The following is an 11,188-nucleotide window of genomic DNA, read 5'->3' as shown; positions in this document are numbered from 1 at the left end:
AACTGGAGCAGAGGAGGTTTCATTTGAACACCAGGAGCCCTCCTGTGCTGTGTGGGCTGCCCAGCGAGGCGGTGGGGTCTCCTCCTTAGGGACCTTCAGCACCGCCTGGCCGTGGTGCTGGGCACCCTGCTCTGGGTGGCCCTGCTGGAGCAGGGGCTGGGCCGGGGGCCACGGGAGGTCCCTGCCCACCTGAAGCCCTCTCTGGACGCGGGAAGCCGGACGGGGGCTGTCCCCGGGGGCTGTCACCCCAGACCTGCCGCCCTGAGGCAGCCTCCCCGGCCCTGCGCTCTACCTGCGCGCAGCCCCACCTCACCGTCCCGCAGCCAAGGCGGGGCCGCCCTGCGCTTCGCTTCACCTCACCCACCCCATCCCCAAACCACCCCCATCCCAAAACCACCCCCATTATCCCCAAACCCCATCCCCACCGCCCCCTCCCCGGAGCCACCACCCGCACACCCCCCTCCCCTCACCCCCACCACCGCCCCTCCCGCCTCCATCTCCCCCCTCCCCACAGCCCCCTCCCGCCCAGCCGCTTGGCCCCTCCCACACCCTTCGGATACGCCTCGCGATTGGTCCAACCCTCCCGTCACTCCGCGCCGGCCGCGCGCTGCGATTGGCCGGCGGCGCCGTCAGTCTGCGGCGGGGGCCGCGCTCGGCCCCTTGTTGTCAGGGCTCCGTGCGGGGCCGCGGCCGCCGTTGTTGCCGTTAGCGGCGGGTGAGGGCAGCGCCGCCTCCGGCCTCAGCCCGCGGGGGAGCGGGGTGCCGCCGCCGCACCATGGCCACCAGCACCACGGGCTCCACGCTGCTGCAGCCCCTCAGCAACGCCGTGCGCCTGCCCGTCGACCAGGTGAGGCTGAGGGGAGCGCCCAGCCATCCGCTGATGCATTTGGGGGGGGGGGGCACGCACCGAGCCCGGAGCCCCCTCATCGCCTCACAGCCCCCCCATCAGCCTCCTGTGAGGTGAAAGGGGGCGACCAGGATCCTAGAGTCGGTTTTTGGGGTGTGGGGTGAGCCCCCCCGGGAGCCACAGCCTGTGGTGGCTGGGTATTGTGTGGTAGGAGGGGTCCTGGGGGTGCTTGGTGGGGCTGGGGAATGAATTCTATTTTATTTTATTTTTGTGTGGAGGTTTTGGATTTTTTTTTGGCTTTTGGGGGGGGTTGGGGTGGTGTGGGGTGGTTGTGGGGGGAACGGTGCCCTATAGGGGCTTATATAGGGGCTTATAGGGGATGTATATATATAGGGGCTTATAAAGGTGTGAGGGGTTTGGAAGTGGCTCCTTGCTTACAGCACCGAGGAACTTCACATGGGGAATTCTTGGGGAAAAAAATAATCGGGGGTAACGTGTGAATGAATGGAGCAGGTCAGGAGGCGCCCTCACGTAGAGGCAGGTGGTGGTTCCTCTCTGTAAAACGAGTGGAAAAAAGCAATGGGATGCCAAACACAGAGCGAGGAGCACGTTTAGTGACTTTTGGAAGTGCCCAAACTACATGCTTTTTCTCGTTTTCCTTCCTTTTGTTCAAACGGAGGTGAGGCAACCTGAGGTTAAATACACCTACGGAAATATCTCTTCTAGAAACCTGCCAAAAGCCGGTGGATTTGAGCCGGGCTGGTGGGGTGGATGTGGTGCAGAAGTTGCGGTGCTGCCCGCATCCTGGGCTGGTGGTGCCACATGGCTCCGTGCCTCCGACCTGTGGAGTCCTTCCAGGCAGGTGCCACACACAGATTGCCATTAAATGGGCACTTCCTCAGGGTACCGTAAAAGAAAGAATAAGAGGTGACCCTCTCTTCGTGGCATGATGCTGGTGTCGTGTAATTATCTATTCATAACAGCAGCCATAAATTTAATGGCTTCGTGACGTGGTGCTGCTTCTACCCAATTTATTTTAAGTCCTGCTGATATGGCATTTTGATGGTAATGAAGTTACTTTTTATCAAAGCCTGGAAAACTTCCCTGTATTGAATGTGTTGCAACAGATGCCCCTGGAAAGGCAAGATGGTTTTGTAAAGCGCTGTGCTTGAAGCTCTGAAGCTTTGGGGGATAATCACAATGGAGGGTGGCTAACCACAGGGTTTAAAAGACTTTCTGATAAGCGGCTAAAAATATACATGTTTTGTTTTTTCCACATCAGTGGACCATAGAAAATGCAGGCCCAGGTGTGTGAAGAACCTTGTGACTGAAGCATGAATTGAAGGGTTATAGGATTATGCAGCACTAAGGAGAATGCACCTTTAAGTGATCACAAACAAGCGAAAAACCCAACACTCAAAGTCAGATTTCTGTAACCTCTCAGCTTAAGAGTCTGTCTTGATCGTAAGCTTGTAATACAGGAAGAATGTGAAATGTGTTCAGTGTAATCAAATCAAACGTGGGGGAGAATGAGGGCAGAGAAGAGAAAGTGCTGATAGTCTGTGTGTGTGCTCAAGGGTTATGTGTGGCATTCAGTGATACTATACACATACCAGGATGAAAATGTAGCTGTGTGTGTGAGGAGAAAAGAAATAAAAGAAGAGAAAGGGGGTTCTGATTAGTAAGTGGGTTGTTCTACTACCTAATCTGAGCAGGTACTTGAAATGGGGGCTCTAGAGCACTGTGCCATAGTAGCACTTGGAACCGATGGGTAGAGATGGGTGAGATTTGTTTCTCCACTTGTATGTTTTGGTTTTGACCACAAGTAGATGCTAATTATATGTGAAATGCCATGATCTACAATTAAGCCGTTAGGTTCTGTAATTATCCTGCCCTAAAGTTTTACCGAGGGCGGAGGTGTGGAAGTCTGGGAGCCAAATCCAGATAGCGTGTGTCAGTGCTTCTCTGCTGCCTGGGTATTCAAACAAACGGCCCGAAAAGCTCGCCTCTTTGACAGGGAATGTAAGTGGAAACTTCAGTGAAAGGTGAAGCTTCTCTCTCTAGTTTCAATCTAATCAATCAGATCAGAATTCATGTGGTTGAGCGAGAGGAATCAGTTCCTTTTGGACTTCACCTTTGGTGGAGCTGGGGGCACGGACCTAAACCTGGTTACATGCTGATTTGGGACCAGTGTGGAAGATGCAGAGTGACAGCTCCACCCGAGCCCTTTGGCATAGTTGTAAGAAGAAGAATCTCCTCTGTGCCCAGCTGTGTTGGCAGATAAAAGCTTTGTGTCTTTAAGATTGCTCTTCCTCGACTTTTCCTCTTGGTACCAGAGTACCAGTTAGCTACTGGAATGGAGAAGAACTTGTTTTCCTCTTCTGTGTGTATCCCCCAACAGGGTGTTACTGATAACTTGCCCCGGTGTTAACCCTTCCTTTAGCTCTTCTCTTGCACTGAGGTAACTGAACTGTCTGCTTGGAAAAGCTGATGCATTCTTCATGGGCTGCTTCCTTCATTAAAGAGGATTTTGTTCTTATTACTTGCAGTCCTGTGTAGCTAGGGAAGGTGGTTGGTATGAACGACAACCTAGAAGAGTGTCTGTAGGTTTGGGAAGGCAAACTTGACTACTTTTTGTGTATTTTCTCATAGCAAAAAGTTTTCTTGCACTCCATGGGGGTGAAAAGCCTAATGTAAGATCTGTCTTTTCACTTCTTGGAGCACCAAAGTTTGCTGCTCAGCAAAGGAAGCGTCCTGTTGATGACAACTGTCTTCTTGGGTCCTTAAAGTTAATGAAGAGTGAACGCACATAATTGCACCGCTGTTCTCCTTCTGTCTTGTTGGAGGAGAGAGGGAATAAAAGTAACGTCCTTCCTCCCCCTTACAGATAAAGAGAAGTGCGGCGAGAATTACCATGAAAGGATGGCTGCTTGGGGATTCTATGTTGCATAATGCATCAGGGTTGCAATTTCATGTGTTTTATTACTGTCTTGTTTCTCACCTGTGCTTCTAGTTTTCTTGGCTGTCTAGCTTTCCTGTCATGTCTGTGTGTCTGCTGCTTTCTTCCTTCTCCGAGGTGAAGCCTTGACAGGATAGCGTGCTGGGTTGTGGTTCATTTCTACTTCTGGCACTGTCTTGCTGAGTATATCTTGGCAAATCGCTTCTATTGCTGATGTATCAGCTCTTCTGCCATTAAATTGGAGGCATTTAAATTTGTGCTGAGATGAGAATGGTCCTAGGAGAGCAGAGCTCTCTTCTTGGCTTTGGGTCTCCTCGGGGTAAGTCAAGTTCAGAACTTAATCTCTGCTCTCACTGTTTCCACCAGAGGGAGCAAAATTTTTTTTTTGTCTGAAAATTGGCAAAAATTAGTTGAAATATTCCTGCGGTTCATTTGCCATAGAAACAGCCAACCCTTATAAAGGAGGAGCTGGCAGGGAGATGGGAGGTCGGTAACCACAATACGTGAGCCTCAGCTGTCGGTGTGGTTGTCTGAGAGATTGATCTTGAGATTTGGAGTTCTGGGCTGGGGAGCTGGATCAGCTAACTGTAGTGATCATCTGCTAGATAAGAAAAAGAAAAGTGTAGCCGTGGTGTAGCTACATGGAGATATGTGGATCGAATAAAATATTGTGTGTGGTTATACACCTCACTTAAGAAATAAAGATAAGCAGCGTTTTTCGACACAAGTCACCAAATTTCCTTGCTGTTTCTCTACTTGTTTTCCCCTCCCACACTGATTTTAGCTTTTATTTGAATAATTTGCTTATTTGTGTAGAATAGATAGAATTTTCTACATGAGCGCTACCAAGATTCGCAGAATCTAGACTGACCTTTTTAAAGAATAGGCATAAAAAGCTACATGAACCATATAAACTTCCTTAATTTGGAGATTGTAGGCAAGCCTGCTGCATCTTCGCATCACTTGCAGCGTGCATTTCCCCGTGCAGAGGGTTTGCCTGAGTTCCTTTCAACGTGCCCTGACCGCTTGGCATGCAAGCAGTGAGTATTGATGCACACCGAGCCTTCGCCTTTCTCCTTCTTGTCCTCAAGAGTAGGCAAAATCTTATTTTTTTTCCCTTCATATATGCATATGTTTGGTGAGATGTATCTGTTTGGTTGTTTTTTTTTTGATTTTATTTGGATGCTTCAGAGATGAGCCACAGCTGGAGCTTCTGTAGAAGACCAGGCTTGGAGCTGGTATGGGGCATCATTTTGCTTAGCAGCAGCATGCGCCCAGTTTGCCTGCAGGAAGCATCTGGACACACATCTCTTGTTATTTTCCAAAGTTTTAGGCATTTGTGATGCCTTAGTCTCCCTTGTTTTCTACCCAGGCAACCTAACGTAGCCTCCTGAGGGCTGAAATGCTTTAGTCTAATGAAAGCCTTTTTGTTCAAATATAGGGGAGAAATTAAAGAGTTTGTCTAGCCATCCAGAATTTGTGTTAGACCTCATTTGTATTAAGAATTACAACACTAGTAATAAATAAAAAGACCAAGTGAAGAGTACTCCAGGTTTTATTCTTCCTTACCATTGATTCTGTGTGTAGCTGTGAAATATGAAGCAACATATTGATTTTTCTCCCCTCCCAATGTAACCCAGGAAACTTATGAGTAATAGAAGTGAGTAAGAGTGGTATTGATGGGTGTGTAAAATCCAAACACCGCAGATAAGGGAGCGGTAGGACGACAAACCTCTGCCCCTGCTTTGTGCTGGTCTTTCCTTATCTGCTGCTGGCAGCAGTTGGAAGAATGAAGGGTGTGAAGCAAAGCGAGATCTCCTGTGACAATCCACACAGGCTGCAGGGTGTGAAAAGAAGCCAAAGGAAGTGCCCATGTCATTTCTGTGCGTGCCATGCCCAAGGAATGGGTGGTTCAGATATTTTAGACTTGCCACTGAAGTGCAGGGATATTTTTACCTGTTTCTTAACTTCCCTTGAACTAGTGGAAGGGAGGGAATGCATCATTTTGTGGGGCCAGTCTCTCTGCAGTGACACCTTTTAATGGAATTTAGTGCTCAGGTGTTGACTTAACTCTCTGGGTGTTGCTGGTTGGAATTGCTCTGTCGTGCGAGAGGTGTGGAGAAGGATGGATTTGGAATAAAAGAGAAGAAAATCAATGGGAGAAGCGACTGCCTTGAAAAAAGGAGCGGGAGCTGCAACAGAACTGGAAAAGAAAAGACGATAGACACTGGATACGCTGCTGGAGAAGATGGATCAGCAGTTGGGTGGAGGAAAGTCTTGGTGCAAGGAAGGAGTACCTCTGGTTTTGACGCTGATGAACGCTGTTGCAAAGACATAAACCATATGTTTACTTCAATTCTTTAATTTTTACAGAGGCAGCAGTGAGTTTTCATGTTGGTACTGCCTTGCTCATGTTGAGAGTGGGGATTTCTCACGGTTTGTATGAAGTAGTGGAAAAACTCGAGCGTAATTCCAGCCCGGGGTTTCTGCAGTAAGCATCTAAAATAAACAGGCTTTACCTGAACAGCCTGGAGTCACCTGCTTTGTTTTGTCAAACTGTTTTTCCCTTCCTTAGGCAATTCATTTAGCTGGTATTTAAAAAAAAAAAAAAAAAGCTTCCTGAGTTGAGTAGAAGTCATTTCTGCCTTCACAGTGCTGCTCTGAAATTGCCACGGGAACGCTGCAGTCCTGGGATGCTGAAAAGAAATGCTGGGGTGGCCAGAGACCAGGCTAACAGAGAAAAAGCATTAAGGCACTCTGAAGATGACAAGAGGATCTTATTTTACTGCAAGTGCAGTTGCTACTGTGTGGCTTGGTGTTTGTTTTTGAAGAGGTGCTGTTGTAAATCCCACTGCAGCTGTAGGGCTGGTTCCGCTCTGCGGGCTGGGGTGGGCACAGTGCTGATTTAAAGGACGCTCTGAACAGGGCTAAAGATGAAACAAGTCATCTTGGTCGCTCATTATCCTCAGCGTTTGTTGATTTTTAACTCCTGCCTGCCTGCTCCTGTTCTGACCTGATGAAGCTCTGCTTTGCAGCCTTAGTTACGGCACGTTTTTGCTACCTTTCTTGTTTTGAGTGATCTGGGCTTTCCGTGAGAAACAGCTGCCCAGGTTTTTGCTCATTTCCCAAGCTTTTGCCAAGGGAGGTTAGGCTGTGGAGCTTTGTTTTCTCTCAGAAGGTGGGGAAATTGCAGGTAGCCAGGTGAAAGCCTGTTCATTTCATCTGTGCATTGGTACAGCATTTTAAAAAGCACATTGATGCAGTTCTTAAGTTACAGATATTTCACTTTCTTTACCTTGGAATGTAGTTTAAGCTGGTAGATATAATTTATTATTATTATTTTTTTTTGTATTTTAGCTTTCGTTGAAGTGAGCAGAGCTATCTGGCTCTTTCACTTTGTGTATTGTAAATGGTTTCCAGCAGCTCAGCCCTCCTTGCAAGGGATCCGTACCTCTGCCTCCTGTTCTGCAATAATGCATCCAAAGGGGAAGGAGCTATTTTGGGTTGGCTGTAATAGTGCAATTTTACTGCCCTAGCCGGGATTTGAGAGTTTCTATTTACTTTGAAAGTGGCTTAAGCTGAAGACGGAGGTGCTGGTGTTTTGGTGCTTGTGGGCAGCCTGTTGGGTTGAATAACTGCGGGGCTACATTCTGCACTGGTGATGCTTCCCCTGTAGAGAATTCCTAATCCTTTTGCTGTGGGGTTAAATATAAGAAGTTGGAGAACATATTTCAATGTGGAGGCATAACTCTTGCTTAAGAGTTATCAGGTGTTACTTAATTCCATTTCCTTTTAAAATGCTTAAGTTAAAAAGCAATTACAGCTCTGGGTAGTGCCCATTGCTTCTGCAGCTTGTAGGGTGTATTGCAGGAGTGTATGGGGCTGTTTGGCACTTGGAGGCCTTGGGGGTGGCTGACTTGCCACAAATGAAGATTTAGATTATATTTAAGGAAGAAATTCTTCACTCAGAGGGTGGTGAGGCCCTGGCACAGGCTGCCCAGAGAAGCTGTGGATGCCCCATCATCCCTGGAGGTGCTCAAGGCCAGGCTGGATGGGCCTTTGGGCAACCTGGGCCAGTGGGAGGTGTCCCTGCCCATGGCACGGGGTTGGAAACAGGTGATCTTTAAGGCCCCTTCCAACACAAACCATTCTGTGGTTCTAAGTGATCCCAAATTGGGAAGAGCAGAAGGGAAATGGAAGTGGAGAAGTAGACTTCTTGAGGTAGATGGTGGTTATTTAAGGGAGAGAGCACTGAACCCTTTTTAAATAGAGAACGCTGAGGCTCAATTATGTTTTGGGGATGTGGAACTTTTGTTTGTCTCCCTAAGTAAAGGGCCTAGTGCTGTTGCTGGATTTCTGCAGGCTTTATAAACAAGGGTCTTCCTTTGTAAGTTTGTGTTGCTTATTTTGAGCTGCATTTCAGTTTCAGTTTCTCACATAGCAGAACACAACAGTACTGTCTGGGAATGTGTCTGCTTCTGCTTATATCTGAAAAGGATACTCCCATGGATGGTAATTTTTTGCTGTCTTTTTAAATAGCTAGAAAAGTGAGTTCTGATAAACTGGTCACTTTTTTTTTTTTTTAAATCAGGCTCTGAGTATTTAATACTCTATTAAAAGCTTCTCATTCAATCTTGCATATTGCTGTCTCAGTAGAGATTTTGGTGTTAGTTGTGATGTGCATGTGATAAAGAGGCACACTTCCCAAAACTCAGTTGTAGGGTTGGTCTTTGTGTTGACAAAGAGTGCTTCCAAACAGTCCCAGAGTGTTATGTTTCGATGGTGCAAGCCCTTTTTCCTTGGTAATCTGCGATCTTTACCTGCCCAGACCAGTTTCTGCTCACGAGAAGTGTTAGGCTGCTACAGTTTTGAGGGGGAGGAAGGGGAAAAAAAAACAAACAACAACAACAAAACATCATTTTTACTCCAATTTTCACCTTTTGAAGCAAACTTGCTTCCTGGATTTTGGCTATTGGTGTGACTATGTAGCTGTTCAAAGCTCAGTATCTATAATGCTAAGTCCTTGTGAGCTGATCAAAAAGGATATCCTTCAACAACCCTCTTCCCATCCTTGATGAATGAGCGAGTATTGGTTGTTTTTACTGTAAAACGCATCCATGATTTTACTGTAAGCCCTTAGTGTTATGTTTTTTTAATACCTTGAACGATGATTTAGTAAGCACTATTTTGGAAAGCTGGCTGGATTTGGTGCTCGTTGACTGCATGAACCAGATTGCTGGGGTCTCCATCATGTTCTTCAGGATGTTCTCCAGCATGCTGAAGAATTGCATGCTAGAAACTGGAAGTTGATACTGGAAATAGAAATAGTATTATTAACGTATGCCATGTCTGTCTTTTGTTTTGGACTAAGATCAGCTTGGGAAGACAGCATCCAGAATCTGAGCAAGTCCTTCCAGCTGCCAGTAAATTCGTATGAAGTATATTAGTGTGGTGTTGAAAAGCACTTGCCAGCAGTGCTGAAGGACAATGGCTGGAGCACAGACCTAAAGCACGGGCTGCTTGGAGAGGAGCTGTGCTCGAAGGCCAGCTTGAAAGTGTCTGTCCCCTCCTCCTTGGGTGCTGTATGAACATAGAGTAACACAACCTTTGCTACAAAGAACCAGGTGTCTCAGCGTTTCCCGTACTGATATTACCCAAAATAACCACTGCTGCTTATCTGTTTCCTTGTATTTCATGTGTGAGCTGAAGTTGAGACTTCAAGGCAGAGTGCTACTTAGTTAAATCTTCATCATGGAAGATGCTTGGTGGTATTTGAACCAAAAACGTACTTCTTGAAAGCATTGCCACAAGATTTATGAGCTTTGAGTTGTAAGAGGAATGCCTGCCTCCTCCTGCCAGTTAGAGAAATGTGCTCTGAACTGAGCTATCAAATATCCTTCAACTTAATCTGTTTCTCTGGAATTCTTTCCAACTTTTCTCAAGAAGTTGAAGAAAATCACTAAGTACTTTGATTTAGATTCTTGTCATGGGATTGCTTTTTTTTTGATTTTTTTTGAGGGGAATGGTTGGAAAATTGCTGCTTCCCAATAATTGTTCTCGCTCTTTGTTTCTTCGTGGTTTGGCAGTAGGCAGTTACTGGCTAATTGTACAAGCTGTTTGTTCCTTTTCTGTCACACTGGATGGAGGTTAGAAATTGGACAGCAGATGATCCATCTGTACCGCTCTGTGGTTGCTGTGGAGAAGCATCAGCTCTCCTGCGTGAAAAGTAGATTTTGGGGAACATCTGTAGATGTTTTCAAGTCTTCCGCTCAGTGCTTTGGTGGGAAGGGAAATGGCTTTGACTTAACTGGCAGCAAGAACGAGCTAATGCTGACATCTGAGAAACCAGGCATAACTGATGCTTCACCAGTTACAGCAAGGTTTGGCAATTTATGACAAGTGTGTGTCACCCCATGCGATGCTTGGAAGGGTTTGTGTTTACAATGCTGCTGCTAATAACATTTATAAAAAAAAAATCCAAGCCTCAGCTTGAAGATCAGTGCTTCTTTTTAAAGAAAATGTATGTTACTCTGTCTTAATTTGCTAGCTCTTGCAAGAGCTCTCTTCAAAGTGCTTTTATAATTGATACTCTAAAATGTTTTGATTGGCTTTTCTCTCCAATAACCAGAGTTGTTGAAAAGACAGAAGAAAAAGGAATAATGCTCAATGTGTTTTGCTCACTAGCCCTATAGGGTGATGTGGGAAACAAGGAAGATCACTTCGTTTCTGTGACAGAATGGGGAACCAAAAAATGGCTATAGATAAGGAGTGATGCTGGCATCTTGCAGCTCAAAAAACTCAGTTCCATGGAAGATACATACCACTGTATGGCAACATGGGGGGAAATAAGAACTGAATTTCTCTTTTTTTTCTCAAATGAAGAATTGAGAGGAAAAAAAAGACTTCAATACATCAAAAGTGTGTTCCTGAGGCCATAGGCACTCACTGCAGCTTACAGGTTTGAACAGTGTTTTTTATCTTCTGATCAGAGCAGACTTCTTAAAAAATAAGAAAATGAAGAAGCACAAAGAAGGAGGTGACTTCTTGGGGAGTTTGGGCGGATCATTGGCAGAGGAGAAAGTAAAATCTAAATCTCCTCAATCTTAATTTGGTGCTCCCTGTACCTTTTCTAAGGTACCTTACCGTGTGTGTTGTATGTCCGACCACCTGGCGGTGCCTTGCAGGAGCTGGTGAGCAGAACTTGATACAATATTACTGCTTCTCTGAGGAATGTAGGCTGTACGAGCTGCTGCGATTAATTTGTGCCATCCAGTTTAGGAATCAGCTATATCGGTAGCATCCCTTGCTGCTGCTTTGGCTGCTCTTCGGAATGAGGCGAATGCCTTCTGTGCTGTGAAGGAGGAGCTGGAGGGCTTGGCTGC

The 11,188-nt window shown here is 46.4% G+C and overlaps 1 protein-coding gene across 1 annotated transcript in view; it reads left to right on the top strand.

Annotated features, from left to right (window-relative positions):
* The first annotated feature begins 631 nt into the window (after positions 1–631).
* The window catches only part of MBOAT2 (membrane bound O-acyltransferase domain containing 2), a 91,009-nt gene continuing 80,452 nt past the window's right edge, over positions 632–11,188 (top strand). Inside the window, exon 1 of the mRNA XM_068678549.1 lies at positions 632–847. Within this exon, the coding sequence (XP_068534650.1) occupies positions 776–847 (72 nt within the window). The 5' untranslated portion in view covers positions 632–775. The remainder of the gene's footprint in view (positions 848–11,188) is intronic.

This window comes from Anas acuta, chromosome 3, assembly GCF_963932015.1.
Source record: "Anas acuta chromosome 3, bAnaAcu1.1, whole genome shotgun sequence".
NCBI lineage: Eukaryota > Metazoa > Chordata > Aves > Anseriformes > Anatidae > Anas > Anas acuta.
This window is presented reverse-complemented; position numbering and strand designations above follow the sequence as displayed.